At 62.8% G+C, this 15,243-nt stretch overlaps 1 protein-coding gene across 1 annotated transcript; it reads left to right on the forward strand.

The window, feature by feature from the left end:
• The first annotated feature begins 11,469 nt into the window (after positions 1 to 11,469).
• ID3 (inhibitor of DNA binding 3) lies at positions 11,470 to 12,976 on the forward strand. Its single transcript, XM_005238288.4, has 3 exons — positions 11,470 to 11,998; positions 12,161 to 12,232; positions 12,424 to 12,976. The coding sequence occupies exons 1-2, from the start codon at positions 11,678 to 11,680 to the stop codon at positions 12,215 to 12,217; spliced, it is 378 nt and encodes a 125-aa protein (XP_005238345.1). The 5' UTR covers positions 11,470 to 11,677; the 3' UTR covers positions 12,218 to 12,232; positions 12,424 to 12,976.
• The last annotated feature ends 2,267 nt before the right edge of the window (positions 12,977 to 15,243 follow it).

Raw genomic sequence — 15,243 nt, forward strand, 5'->3', positions numbered from 1 at the left:
CTAAGTGAATGTTTTGTTTTGGAGGGTTGAAATGCTCCTGGGGAAAAGGGGTGGCTTGGATGTGGGGGAAAAAAGCAGGGATTTGGTACGTGACTTTGAGGGTGCTTGGAGGGCAGGACTCATGGGCAGCCAGTTCAGCCTGGACCTGGTCTTGGTCTAGTCTAAACTGGGATAAAAATGGGGCTTTTCTAGTACCACTGAGGAGGCTTTGCTTCCAGCCAGCCGCAGCTTGTCTGTGCGTGGCGGATTTAAGGATATGGGCAAAAAAATCCACCCCTGATGGTAACTGAAGACCCCAAGAGTGTGCAACGCCGTCTCTTGCGAGCGTGGCACAGGTAAGAGCATGAAGGTATTTATTATTGCTATTTCCTGGGGGGGGGGGGGGGGGAAAGGCAAAATATTTGCATGTTCCCTAGGTGGGGAAGGGGATTCCTGCAGGTTTTTTCCTGCTGATCCTCTCCCCTGCTTAGGGGGAGGCGGCTCCCCCTGCCCCAGGGGCCAGGGGCACAGAAGCCCCTGTGCTGGCTGTTGTGGAGCGAATGAACCGGGCTGGGCGCTGGCACCGCGGGGTCCTGCAGGGGCTGAGTGGGGGGCTCCAGCACCCCGACCCCTGGAAGGAAACAGCTCGGCAGGGTGCTGGGGGGGCGGAACCTGGGTGGGGGGTGAGGGCCCACTGCCCCCTGCCTGCTCCCGTGCACTGCTGCCCCCTGCCCTGCCTGCTCATGCGCCTCGCTGCCCGCTGCCCTGCCTGCCCACTGGCCTGCCCGCTGCCCTGCCCGCTGCCCTGCCTGCCCCTGCCTGCTGCCCTGCCTGCCCACTGCCCTGCCCGCTGCCCTGCATGCCCCTGCATGCCCCTGCCCACTCCCCTGCCCGCCCCCTGCCCTGCCTGCCCACTGCCCTGCCTGCTCGCACACCTCGCTGCCCACTGCCCTGCCTGCCCTTGCCCGCTCCCCTGCCTGCCCGCTGCCCTGCCCGCCCCTGCCCACCCCCTGCCCGCTGCCCTGCCCGCCCCTGCCCGCTGCCCTGCCCACCCCCTGCCCACCCCCTGCCCGCTGCCCTGCCCGCCCCTGCCCGCTGCCCTGCCCGCCCCTGCCCGCTGCGCAGGGCTCAGCGCCGTTGCCCCCCGCCGGGCAATGGTTGTGCCCCGCTCCCCGCCCCCGTGCGCTGCCCCGCGCCCCCGGCTGCGCCCCCCCGGCCTCCCCGAGCCGTCTGGGGCTGCGGAGCATCGCAAGGCCGGGGGGGGCGGGGGGAGCGGTGCTTGCGGGGGGCGAGCGGCTGTTAAATGAGCATCTGTGCCGGCTCCGGGCTGGAGCCACATGGAGCAGCCCGGTGCCACCGCTGCAGCCCTCCCCCCCCGTGGCCTGGAGTCACTGAACCCCCGTAGGGACCCCGGACCCCCTGCCCTGCCCCGCGCCTCGGAGGGACGGGGACAGGTAGGGGTCTGAGCGCCCCACTCCCGCTCGGGCGATGCCGAACGCGGGGCTGCAGCCCGGTGCCTTTCCCGGGGGGAGGGTGGGTGCTGACCCCCTGCCAGAGCAGGGCCCTGCTGCGGGGGGCTGTGCCCCTGCCTCTGCCCCAGGGCGAGGGCTGAAGGAGTTGGGGGGGGGGGGGGATGAGGGGGCTGGTCTGAGAGCGGCTGGGGGGGGCCGTGGGGTTGCTGGAGCAAGAGGAGCTGACGGTCGCATGGGGGGCCGTGTCCTGGGGCTGTGCGGGGCGGGGGATGCCGGGTCGGTGGGCCCCGCTCTCCCGCCAGGGGGCAGTGTTAGCCCGCTCGCGCTCCCGTCCGCCAGGGGGCAGCAGCGGCGCAGGCGGCTGCGCGCCTATTCGGTACATACGGTATGTGCAGTACATACGGTACATGCGTACGCACCGGGAAACACGGCACATGCGGCCTGCGCAGGTATGGGGGGCACATGCATGAGCATGTACAGAGGTGTGCAGCACACACATACATACACCTACACGCGTGCACAGCGATACAGTTCACATACATACACATACATGCATGCATAAGGACGTGCAGCTCACATGCAGACACATCCATACAGTTCACCTACATACGTATATATGCATGCACAGGGTCACACGGCACACACATACCTACACCTACATGCGTGCAGAGGGATGTGCAGCACACACAGGTAATCATGGCACACGTAGGTACACACATCATGCAGCGGGGACACTCTATAGGGGTCCCTGCCTTTGGGGGTGTCCTGGACCCCCCCATACCACATTCCTCCTGCCCCCCAAGGCCCTGGACCTGTGCCCCTGGCCTGGGCAGAAGGGATTTGGGCACGTGTGCCCCCATGTCCCCCTGCCCTGGCGCTGCAGTGATGATAGGCAGCCCCCATGCTGGCACCCCAAGTGTTAGTGGCCCCCGGGAGCCCAGTCAGAGCTGAACTGGCCCTAGGCGTGTACTGGGGGGGGGGGGGGAGGGGTAAGAGGGGGAGCAGGTGGAGGGGGGCCACTGGTGGTAATGGAGGTAACTGCAGTGGGCAGGCTGAGTGAGCAGGTTGTGTCACCCCTGCAATGGATGCAAGGTCCTTATCCTTGGAGGGGGGGGCACCCGCCCCCCCCGCAGTGGTGCAGTCTCCATCCCCCCAGTTCTCACGGGTGGGGGGGGGCCCGAGTGGGGGGGTCCCAGTGGCCATGTCCCACCCTGTCCTGGGCAGACTGGGTTTTGCAGGTCTAGAGGGACAGGGATGCGGGCTCCGGAAGCCCCACTCCGCCTCCCCCCATTTTTCCCAGCAAAAGCCCCCCCAGGCTCACACCAGCCCCTGCCCACTCCTAAACTCTCTGCACCACTTTGGGGGAGTGACCGCCTGCTCAGGCGCCCAGACTCCCCACGTGACGAGGACACCTGCGAGACTCATCTGTCCCCCCTCCTCCTCCCCTGCTTGCTAGGTGGGTCCCGGTCCCTTTGGCTCAGGGTGCCCCCCAGGTGGGTGGTCCCAAGGTCACTCCCACCCAGGACCCAGGCAGCCAGGGGGTCTCCTGCACCCACCCAGCACCCAGGACCCTGGGCTGGGTCCAGCTGGGGACACATCTGTGTCCCCTGGGCGAGGTCTGTGGCTGGAAACCATCCTGCAGGGGATGTTTTGGGGGTGTCCTGATGTGTGTCCCCGCCCATGGCAGGGGGGGTCCCATCTCGGTGTCCCCAGCGCCTCTCTCACGCAGGCAGATCTGGGGGCTGGCTTTGGTGGGTTTACCATGAAAAGGTTGACAAAAAATGAAAATAAAGCTGACCCCCCCGAAAGGTTGTCAAGGGTGAGTGAATGCAGAGAAGCAAGATGCTGCTTTTGGGGGGGGGAGGAGGGTGACAGGGCCCGGGGGAGCCCCTGGGTGCCACAGGTGCCACATGTCAGGGACCTCCTGACCCCCCCTCGGCCAGCCCCCCCATGCTGGTGGGGTGTCCCCTCCAGCTCCAGGGATGGATGCGTGGCTGGGTACTATTGCATCCCCATGGCACCGGGCGTGGGGTGAGCCTGGTGTGGGGCATGTCCCCAACCCCGCAGCGGGGGGACACACACGCAGGGACAACTTTCTTTAGAAAGTGAAGTTCCCTGGGTCAACGGAGAGTGAAAAAAATAAATAAAAGCCGAGTGAAAGTGAGCGCAGGTCGGCTTCCGGCACCTGGCCCCGCAGCTGCCACCCCGCCGGGCTGCGGAGAAGGAGTTTAAAGAACGAAGGATGGGGACAGGGGACCCCGGCCTTCAGCCTCACACCCCAGCATCCTCCTCATCCCGCGGGATGTTCCCGGAGAGGCTGGGCACCAGCGGTGGGGTTTCATGGGGGAAGATGGCTGGGATGGGGGGTGCCCAAATCTGAGGATTTGTGAGTTTTCTTTTTATTTTCTATAAATCCCCAGCTGCTGGAGGCAGAGGATGGGGAAACAGAGGGAGATGTCCCTTGGGGTAATGTGTCTCCCCCTCGCTGCCTGGGCACACTGCCCAGGGGACAGGAGGTGACAGCCACATCTCCCCAGGGTTTATCACTGTGGCTGTGACGGGGTTGTGGTGTCACAGGGGACAGATCCTGGCCCTGTGTCCCATCCCTGCTCACCGAGGATGTGTGTATAGCTGCTTCACCTCCCCTCCAACTCCACCATCACATCCCTCTCCATCACCCCCACGGTTTTATTCCCCCCCGCATCACCCCAGGCTGCCGGATGGAGCTGGGAGTGCTGGACCCCCCAGGAGGATGGGGTGATGTTGGATTCTCTGATGTCTATTGGGGTTAGGCCAGGTCAGAGCTGTATTTGTGTGTGCCCATGTGGAGAGGCAGCATCTGTCCCGGGGTGCTGGGGCAGGCGAGGGGAATAGGGTGAGCAGAGCTGGAGGGGGCACAGGGAGGCCCACCCCTGCAATCGGGACAGATGCTTCGTGTCAGGCTGGATTTTGGGAAGGGGGGTAGGTGGCGATGGGGGACTGGGGGGTGTCGGAGGGACCATGGTGGGTATGTGGGGGGGCAGGGTTGGGTTGTGCCCCCCAGAACTGAGGGGCAGCATGGCTGCATGGCTCCCACAGCTCCAGTGGGTTTGGAGGAGCACTGGGGTGTACGGGGGGGGGGGGGGGGGGGGGGCGGGGCGGCGGGGGGGGAGCTGAGCCCTCTGTCCCCCCTTTCCTGCATGGGGCCCAGCAAGGATGCAGCTTGAGGAGAGAAGGAGGGCGCCCTTCTCGCCCCCCCCCCCACTGCCCCTCACCTGGCACCTGCTCCGGGCGGATGGAAACTCTGTGTCAGAGGAAGCGGGGAGGGGGCCGTGCTCCCGGCCAGGGCTGGGGGGGGGCACACAGCTGTGTGTGTCCCCCGGCAGTGGCTGTGCTGAGGAGCTGAGCTGACCCCAGCACAGCTGGGCTGAGTTGGGCAGGTCTCAGCCCACCCCCGTGGGGATGGGTTGGCAGCAGGGGGAGGGTACAACCCTCGACCCCCCTCTTTGTCCCCCAGCTTTGCTGCCTGACACATGTCACCTCCTGCTTAAACCCAGCGTGGCCGCGCAACCTGTGGGCCCCTGGGGGAGGCCCAAGCTGGGGTCCCCACCCCCACAGCCCAGCACTGACCCCATCCCTGCCTCAGTTTCCCCACTCAGGGTCTGCGAAGCGGCTGCTTCCCCTCACTGGGGCTGGAAAGCTGCGATGCAGGGCTGGGAGCACATGGTCCAGGGCTGGGAAGATGTGGTCCAGCACTGAACCTCCACCAGCATCCAAATCCCAGGGGGATGCTCGGATCCCATTCCAAGAAAGCAGGGTGGTGGGGCGTGGGGCCGGATGAGCAGGCGGTCGGGGAGGGGATGCTCACGCGTTATTTATACCGGGGGAGGTATCTGTAGGGCTCTTCGACGAGCGAACAAAATAACAATTCAGGCAGGTTTGAAAAGTGCCGAAACCACGACAGGAAACCCAAATTGTACAAATGCAGATGTGAGTGGAAAAAGCTCTTGAGCTGGTTGCTCTGGCTTTCACCTTCGCTAAAAATAAAGCTGCCTTATTAGGGGCTGATGGGGGCCAAGATAAAGCACCTTCCCCCCCCCGCCATGTTTTTCCGTGGTAGGGGGGTTGTTCCACGGGACGTGGCTTTCCGGCCGTGCTGGGCGTAGTGGGATGGGTGACTGGAGCTGGGGGCTCCTGTCATTTTGGGAGGGGGATCTGGGGGTGTTTAGGGTGCTTGGGGGTGTGTGTCAAGTTTTCGTGGGGGGGGGTTGCTGGGGGTGGTGTGATTTGGGGCTGGGCAGCATGGGGTGGGGGGGGTGTGATGAGTTGTAACAGTCTCTCTGGGTGTAGCGAGGCAGCCTGGCAAAGCCACATCCTGCAGCACGGCAGGACCTGGGGGGAGGAATGTGGGGGCCTGAGGAAGGGAGGGATTCAGGGGGAGCTGCGGGGAACAGCAAAACCCCTCCTGGGACCTGTGCACCTCCATGAAACCCAGGATGGGCTCCCCTTCCCCTTGCCTCAGTTTCCCCTCTCCACACCATTCCAGGGCTGGAGCACCCCACCTTGGCGAGGGGGGGGCTGCGGTGAAGGTGGTGCCGGCTGTGGGTGCCCGCTGCCCCCCCCGCCACCACACCCCGGGCCCGGGAGGATATCGTGGGAGGCAGGAGGTGCTTTGCTTGCCACCGGGGTGGTGGCAGCGGGGCCCAGGCTCCTCTGAGTCACCAGTGTCCCCACACCTGCAGCGGCCGGGGGCTGCAAGCAGGGATGCTCACACCTGCAGCCTTCACACACCCCCGCCCCATCCTCCTCCTCCTTTTGCAGAGGAAACGATGGATGCAGAGCAGAGGCAGGAGGACAGAGCAAGGGGGGGGGGGTATGTGCCAAATTGTGGGTGCACCCGTAGTGGTGGCACAGCACCTCACCCTGCTGGGTGCACCCACATGTACCCCCCCGGCCTGTGTGGGTTGGGGGGTCACGTGGCACCAGCTGGCCTTACCCCATGGTCAGCCTTGGCCCCGTTGGGGTAATGAGGTATGATGCTCCAGCCCCCCCACAGCACTGCGGATGCTCCATAAGGGGTGGGGGGGGTGGGGGTGGGGCAGGAATATGAGATCCAGCCCAGGGGTGCAGATGGGACACAGGGTGCTGCTGTGGTGTCAGGCCTGGGGTGGGCATCGGGTTGGGGGGGACATGGGGGTCTGGCTGGCCCTGGGGGTGGCCGTGAGAACGGCAGCCAGGGCCGGGGGGGTGGGGGGCAGCGCAGGAAGCGCCGGGGGGGGCAGCCGCTCCCAGCTCCCCCAGATGTGCCCGTGAGATAGGGCTGCAGGAAGCAGCTGCGGGGAATCCCGGCGCTGGGAACAGCGCTGCCGCCCGCCTGCTGCCCCCCAGGCCTGCAGGACCCCCGGCCTCGCTGCACGCCACACCCCTGCGGCCGGGTACCACCCGGGGATACTCACAGTCTCCCGGCCTCTCCCCTCTGGGGGGCTGGGGGTGCCCAGGGATTGCCCTGGACAAGTGGCTCTGCTTCCCGGTGGGAAGCCACAGATCCCCCTGGCCCTGCCGGTGCTGCGGGTGACAGAGATGGAGCCACGGCCCTGCTCCTGGCTGGGCTTTGGCAGGGACGGAGTCTGGGGAAACTGAGGCACAGACGGTGGCTGGGCAGCTGGCCAAGGCTGGGGTCACGGGCCCCCTCCAGAGGGATGTGTGTGCTCCTCTCCCTCCCCTGGGTGCTCTGGAGCAAGGTAATGCCTCCCTGTGTTCACTCTGGCCCCTAATGACCACCAGCAGGCAGTGCTCTTCGGGTGCAGGCTCAGTTGGGCTGAGCTCCCCCTGCCTGGCTGCGGGGTGGGCTGCTCAGCCCCTGCCTCAGGCACAGGGGACGAGGGGGGTCCCTGGGGTTAATCCCCTGCACAAACAGCTGCGCATTCCCCAAGGCCAGATCCGGTCTCCTAGTTACCCAGCCCAGGGTGGGGGCTGGCTGCCCCTCCTTGGGTGCCCACTCCCAGCAGTGCCCCTCCTTGGTCCCCCCTCATCCCCCCCCCATTTCCCTGCACATCCAGCACGGCGCAAGGCCTGGCCCGGAGCCTCTGGCACCATCTGGCTCTTGCGGCAGGTCCCTGCCGTGGGTGACGGGGTAAACTGAGGCACAGCAGGCGGCCGGGGCCGGGCTCTGTCCCATGCCGTCAGCCTCGTGTGGCAGGCGTGCATCCATCCAATCTGCCCATTCCCATTTATAATCCCCATTTATCCCCAAACACCCCCAAATCTGGGATGTGGTAGCCCAGGATGGGGCTGTCACCGCGGCCACAGGGACCCCAAGGGAGGCTGGGTTTGCCGAACCGCGCCAGGGCCTTTGGCATGTCCCTTGTGTCACCAACAGCCGGAGCCGGGCTGCCTGTCCCTGCCCATCCCAGCCCCGCTGCCCACCCGGGGCACCCGGCCCTGGCAGGGATTGGGGCGCAGGGACAGCCGGCACCCGGGAAGGAGTGCAGTGACCAAAGCTCACCGCGCGGCACAGCCTGGCACGGCACGGGGGTGGCGGCCCGGTGTCCCGGGGGACGAGGTGGGGAAGGAGATTTCAGAGCCAGTTTAAGAAGCCAGAAACCCTTTTTCCCCTTGAGCATCCATCCGGATTCCTTCTCCAGCACCAAAGCTCCCTTGGGTCAGTGCCGTGCCGTGCCGTGCTGTGCCATGCGGGTGCCCGGGCTGGGCAGTTGGCTTGAGGGTCTCCAAAAATCGATGAATTAAAATGCTCGCTCTGAGCTCTCGCTCCCACGTTGTGCCGAGCTGAAGCGTGGCCTGCCGTGTCCCCCAGCTTCCCTCGCTCCCGAAGGATCCAGAGGGTCTCCGAAGATCCCAGGGAGATGGGATTTATACCCCAGCCCTATCCCAAAAGCAAATCCAGATGACCCCTGGGGAAGAGCCCTTCCCTTTGTAGCTGCCTTGGGCGCTCTGCCACGTCTCCGTTCCTCCCGCTCCCTTCCCTGCAGCCAGTGCTCCCAGGCAGCCTCCTGCTTCCAAAACGCGAGAAATTCCCCAAAAAAACACTGGCGTGTCCCCCCTGGGAACACCGGGACCCCCACGCTCACCCTCCCTGCCCCGCGGCAGCCTGCTGAATCCGGCCCCTTCCACGCTGCTTTATGTCCTTCACATCCTGCCACCTGTACTGACTTATTTAAGGAAAAAAGAAATAAATATATCAACCCAAACCTAAGCCCGAGGGGTGGATTTGGGGGTGGGGGTGGGGGGGCAGCTGCTTGTGGACCCCCCCGAGCTCGGGGACCCCCGCAGGTATTTGCAGTGCGGGAAAATCGCTTGGGATTAACCATCCATTCCCGGGAAAGGTTGTGGGAAGCGATGGCTGAGCTGGAAGTGGGGGGCACGGTCACAGCCCCCCCGCGGAGGCTTTGCATGGTTTGGGGGGGCTCGCCGAGCCAGGCAGCCCCCAGCTCCCGCTCCTCCTCTTTTCATTTTTTAATAGAACACCCAGTGTGGGCCCTTTTCACCATGAAATCATCTCGCTCGCTCCCCCCCCCCCCCCGCCCCCCCTCTTCCCTCCTCCGCGCCAACAAACCCGCCCCCCCCCCAGCCGCAGCGTGGGGGACCCCCCCAAACCCAGCGCTGGCACCCCAAAAGCATGGGGGCACCGGGGGCGGCCACCCAGCAGCGGGGGGGGGGGGGGAGGGGGGGGGGATGCCGGCGGGGCGGGGGGGCGCGCGGTGGGGGGGGTGGGGGGGGTGACATCTCGTGCTCCCACCTTGCCGGCACCCCCGGGGTCCCCCACATCAGCGCGGCCCCCCCGGGAGGTGGGGGGGGGGTTGCCTTGGCCACGCCGCGCCGTGCATGCATGACGCGCGCAGGGCTGGCGCCAGGCTGTCTGGGGCCGGGAGTTAGATCAACACAGCTGGAGGGCCCGCGCCACAGCTGGGCAAAGGCAGCGGGTCCCCGCCGCCCAGGCAGCGCCTGTGGGAACCGCCGCCAACAAAACCCCCCTGCAAACAAAAGCTGCCCCCGGCGGCCCCCCCCGCCCTGGGAAACGGGGGGGGGGCGGCCATGGGAATTAGCGGGGTCGGGGCGGGCGGGGGGTCCCCGGGCCGGGGGGGAGCGCTCGGGCCGGCTGCGCAGCTCGGAGCTGGGTTGTGTTTCTCGGGGCTTCTTCCCCCCCCCCCCCCCCCCCTTTTTTCCTTTTTAGCTTTGCGTTTTTAATTTTTTTTGACTTGTCATTTTTTTGTATTTTTCACTTTTCATTTTTAACGTTTTTTAACTTTTTAATTCTTTTAACTGTTGACTTCCTATTTTCAGGTTTTTAACTTTTCATTTTTTACTTATTAATTTTTAACTTTAAGTTTTGAACGTATTAATATTTTAACCTTTCACCTTTTATTTTTAGTTTTTAACTTTTTTTCATTTCTTAAGTTTTTAACTTTTGACTTATTAATTTTTTAGCTTTTCACCTTATTAATTTTCTAACTTTTCACGTTTGATTTTTAAAGTTTTTAACCTCTTATTTTCACGTTTTTAACTTGTGACTTTTGAATTTTTTCACTTTTCCTTTTTTACTTTTATTTTTTAACTTTCCATTCTTTAACTTTTCATTTTGTAGTTGTAACTTTTCACTTTTTAACGTTTAATTTTTTATTTTCAAACCTTATTTTTATTTGTTAACTCTTCGGGTTTTAATTGTTAAATGTTTTATTTATGATTTCTAGACTTTCTAATTTTTACATACCACATTTTTATTTAATTTTTATTTAACTTGAAACTTTACATTTTTTAAATAGAAAGGAATATTACTCCCCCCCCCCCCCCGTTTTTTAGGGGGGTCGCGGTTGCTGCCGCTTGCCCCAGAGCAGGTTAATGAGGGTAATTACGGCTCCCCCCAAGCTGCCACCCTTCACACGGAGGCGATTTCCCAGGAAATTCGGGGCGGGTCACAAAAAATACCGCAGCCCCTCGGACAGCGCCATGCTGCCCGGGGGGGGGCTGGGGGCCACCGAGCGGCTCCCGGGCCGGGGGGGGGGGGTGGCGACTGTCCCGGCCTGCGGCCCCAGACCCGGTGAGCTGCGGGGGGTCGGACCCCAGCGGCACCGTCCGTGGTTGGTGGCTGTCGGGGGGGACGGCGGGACTCCGGCCAGTGCCCTGGCCCCCCCCGCACCCCCCTGCATCGGGACCCCCGGGCTGCCGCAGTGCCCCCCACCCTCTCGGCTGTGCCCCCCCCTCTCCTGCGCTCCCCCCCCCCCCCCCGACCAAAACCTGTGAAACCAATGGGGTGGGGTGTGTGTGTCTCCCCTTGGCTTAACGATTCCCAACCTGGGCCCTGCGGCCCCCCCGCGCCCCTCCATGTGGCACCGCCACCCGCCGCGGCGACACGCGTGGGCACCGAGCGGCAGCGATGGGGGGGGGGGGGCTGCCTTTCCCCCTCCTCATCACTCCGACTGAAACAAACCCCCTCGCCTATAAATCTCCCCCCCCCCCCCCGCCCCCCCAGCCTGCAGGCCGGCCCCTCGCAGGCGCTGACCTAAATCTGGTTTCTCCATCGTAACCTCAGTTTTACCGCAATTAATTTTTTTCTGCTGGTCACAAGATAATTCCTGACGCCAGAAAGTCTGGGGGTCAGATGAGAAGCGGATTGAGGAACAGGGCGGCACTAATTTCCTTAGGAGAGCGCCCGGTAAAAACACGGGGGGCCGGGAAACCCCCCCCCCCCCCCCCCCCCCGTGTCCTGCCTGAAAATAGGGGGGATTCAGTGCGGGGGCTGGGGGCAGTTTGGGGGGTTGGGGTGTCCAAGGGGTTTAGGGGGATCCCCCAAGGGGTGGGGTGGGGGGCTGGCTGCGGGGGCGACCTGCGTGGCCGTGTCCCCCCCCCCCCGCCGTGGGGCCACCGGGGGTCAATGGGGGGGGGTAGGGGGGGTGGTGAGGCTGGCCTCATTTAGATGCAAGGGTGGGGCTTAGCACTTCATTTACATAAAGAGGGCGGGATCCAAGGCTTATCTGCATGCATGGGGCGGGGCCCCGCCGGCTGCCTATATAAAAGGCGGCGCGGGGCTCCCGTTTTCCCAGTATACCGGCGGAGCCCGAGGGTTTGTGAGTGCGGGGTTGCCGAGGTGGGGGTCGCTGGTCCAAGCTTTGGTGGTCGAGGTGCTCGGAGGTCCCAGCCGTCGCGACACGCACCGACGCGCCCAGGCATCCCCCCCTTTCCCCCTCCCCTCCTGCATCCCCCAGCCGAGCTGTGACCCCCGGCCCCCCACCATGAAAGCCATCAGCCCGGTGCGGTCGGTGCGGAGCTGCTACGAGGCCGTGTGCTGCCTCTCGGAGCAGAGCCTGGCCATCGCCCGCGGCAGCAACAACAAGAGCCCGGCCTTGGAGGAGCCCATGAACTTGCTCTACGATATGAACGATTGTTACTCTAAATTGCGGGAGCTGGTGCCGGGCATCCCGCAAGGCACCAAGGTGAGCCAAGTGGAGATCCTGCAGCATGTTATCGATTACATCTTCGACCTCCAGATCGTGCTGGAGGAGGGGGCCAAGGGCCGCGACCCCTCCTCCGAGGCCACCCTGCTGTCCCTTAAGGTAAGAGTTGCGCTGCGTTGGAGGGGGGGGTGGTGGTGGTGTATGGTGGGGTGAGGAGGGTATGGTGGGCTGGGGATGATGCGCGGCCCCGGATGCCGGGGGTGGTGGGGGTGGGTGTCGTGGCAAGGGGGTGGTCCTCAGCGCTGTCCCTGCTTTCCGCAGGCGGCCGAGCTGGCGTCTGAACTCTGCTCCAAAGACGAGAGAAGTTTGTGTCACTAACGGCTGCTCCATCAGGTGAGTGTGTGTCCCCCCCGATTCCCCCCCAGCATCATCCTCAGGGGACCGATACCCGCCCCGATGCATGGCGGTCCCCCGCCTCCCGACCACCAAACCCAGAGTTACCACAACACTTAATATTTATAACTTTTTTTCTCCTTCCCCCCTTCTCCCCCGCCTTTCTTCTCTCTTCTCCCGGTGCCAATTAGCAAACAGGCAGCGAGTGTCGGTTCCTGGTTCGTTATCAGCCGGAGGTAAATAGCAGCTTCCTCCGTGGCGCCGGGCTGTCTGCGACCTACCGCCCCCGGCATCGCCTCCCCCGGGCCCGGGCCCCGCCGGCGGGGGGCGGCTGGTCCCGACCCCCACCATCCCTCCGCCGCCAGCAGCCCCCCCGGAGCGCAGCATCCCGACTTGGCAAGACTTTGGACCCGAACCTCAACGAGATACTTTTAATGATAGACTGGTGAAGAGGCGGTTGTCTGTATATTTTTGGATTATAGCAGCGAGTCCTTTTTTTTTTTTGAAGGTTTTGGGGGGGGTGGGGGTGGAATTCAGGGGGTTTTGGGGAGGGGGGGCACATCCTCGCGTATGAACCAAACTCTCTGGGGCTGCGGCCTCATGTATTGTGGAGCTCTATACTAGAGTATAACGTTTTGTACCTTTTGTGCAGGAAGGTGATTTTCTGCGAACATGCCTTGTACTTGCTTTATAAACTTTTTATAAAAGTTACATTTTTACGTAATAAAAACAGGTCGTTCAGAATGTTTTTCCCCATCTCTGGGGGCAGAGGTAACCAGGGTGCACCCCATGGGTGGGAGAGCAGCACCCTGGGGGTGGGAGCCCCCAAACCCCTTTCTCTTACTGTAACTTCTAGGGTTATGGTAGGAATCTCATTAGTTGTTTAATAGCTTTGAAATGTCAGCTCAGGTATGGGAGGAATTAACCCTAGGCTGCTGTCTCCCGGCCGAGGTGTCTGCCTGTTATTTTGGGTGCTGCCCCGCTTATCTGATATGGAAGGAGTGAAGACGCTGCTGAGCCCCGGGGACCATCTGGAGGTGTAGCTGGCACCTTGGGGAGGGGGGGAAAGGATGCTTTTTTTCCAAGGGTTTCCACTCTATGCCTTGCAAAAAGGGGCTGCCCAGTACCCTGAGGCTGGGTAAGAGCTGCTTTCGGGCTGGAAGGGGGGTGATGCTTTCCCCCCACACGGGAAGGGGGAGTTCTGGGCTGCAGCTGCCATGGCTCTAATTAGGGCTGCTTTGAGCCTTGCAGTTCCCCAGGTGCCATCCGCACTGCACGCCCCTGCCTGGCCTGGACCCCCCCCGGGGCTATGGGGGGGGTGGCAGCACTTCGGGGAAGGCGTGTTGGGAGCAGAAATGCCTTTCCCTCCCCTTGGATTAATGCTGCGGTTTCCCTTTGGCCCAGGAGCAGATGCGGCCGGCCGGCTCAGCTGTGGAGCCCCATGGCTGCAGTGCAGCTGGGCCAGATCCTGCTCCCTGGGGAAGGTGCTGGCCTGCTTGCCATCAGGGTCAGGCCTGGCTCCTCTGCTGGGGGCTAAGTTAAAACCCCTCCATCTGTAGCACCATCTTCTTCATGCCTTGTGTCGGGCTCCAGCCTTCCTGCCATGGGCTCGACCAGGCATGGTGTAGGTGCTTGCCCGGTGGCATCAGGGCACCCCTGGGGTACTGCAGTATCCAGGTAAGCTGGGTCAGGGGTGGGAGGAGGAGGAGGAAAGTGGGAAGAGGGGTCTTGGGGCACAGGGTGATGCAGACATTCCCCGATGTGCACTGGCTTCAGCCTGCAAACCCCGCAGCAGCCAAGGTGAGCTCGGGGTGCAGCTGGCACCCACAAAGCACCCTTTGTCCGTGGGCATTTCCACAGGGAGAAGCAGTACACAGGGCAGCCAGAAAGCAACAGCCAGTCCAACGGGATCACGAACCCCTGGGAACATCCCACTCTCCTCCCAGCTTGATGTCCCCAGGCTTCCCAAGGGAAGGTTACCCTGTGGCACCCATGGATGGGGTGACACGGGGCTGTCCTGGTGCGGTGGGAGGCAGGTGAGGGTGCCCATCGGAAGCCACTGCTGCTGGGAACCGAGCTGATGTTGCAGTAATGGATAAAAACAGTTTTTTTCTGTCTCCACTGGTTTTTAGTTTGGGAAGAAAAGCTGAGGGGTAGCTTAGGGGTGAGTGTCCCCATGCTCACCCGTGTCGTGTGCCAAAGGGGTTTAGTTGGAATGGTGGGAAAAGCACCCTGGGAATGAGCCAAGGGACAGGGATGGGTCTCCGTAGCTGCAAAATGGGGCTCCTTGCAGTGTGAGCACCCCAGCTTGCCACGGGTTCCTCAGCTGGGGTGATGGCAGTGGAGATCCTGGACCCATGGGAGCAGTTAATGAGTCTAATTTGGGGCTGGGATTACTGGGAGAAGTGAGGACAGGCACTAGTGGGGTGGGAGAAACCAGTCCTGCTGGAGCATTTTGCATGGGAACAGCATCGGGGAGGCAGAGGGGGACCCCATCCCCTTGCCAGGGGAGGTCAGGGCAAGGGATTCCCTCAGCTGGGGCTGGGGGCTGCAGGTCCCCAGGGGCCCTGGGGTTTGGCAGGGTGAGGGTTTGGCGCTGGCTCCCAGGAAGCCTCCCAGGGCCATCTCCTCCTCCCCCGTGGCAGACGGATCCCGGCGCCTTGCCTGGAACAGCCGCCCTGCTGTTCCCAGGCTCCGGGGATAGCCGGGGGGCCGGTGGGGGGCACAAACCTTGCCTGGATCCCCACCCCAGCTTCCCAGCCTGAGCTGTGGCATGACACTGATGCTTTCCTTGGAAATCCTGATTTGGAAAAAAAAAAAAAAAGAAGAAGAAAAAAATGAAGAAAAAGGGAAAAAAACACAACTAAAAGTAGCTGCTGTTGCCCTGCCGGGGCTGTGATTTACCTCGTGGGGCAGATGTAGCGCAAGAAATGCCCCCGGCCGCACCGCCCAGCAAAGCAGGCTTTGTCTTTCTCTTCCCAGCTACACCGCACGGGTGCAAGAAAGAGGAT

The sequence above is a fragment of the Falco peregrinus genome, chromosome 3 (assembly GCF_023634155.1).
Source record: "Falco peregrinus isolate bFalPer1 chromosome 3, bFalPer1.pri, whole genome shotgun sequence".
Lineage (NCBI taxonomy): Eukaryota > Metazoa > Chordata > Aves > Falconiformes > Falconidae > Falco > Falco peregrinus.

Bases quoted from the DNA above. Each gene is read 5' to 3' on its own strand.
- ID3 (XM_005238288.4), top strand. From the start codon at position 11,678: ATGAAAGCCATCAGCCCGGTGCGGTCGGTGCGGAGCTGCTACGAGGCC. The intron at 11,999-12,160 runs GTAAGAGTTGCG...TGCTTTCCGCAG, and splicing joins CCACCCTGCTGTCCCTTAAG to GCGGCCGAGCTGGCGTCTGA.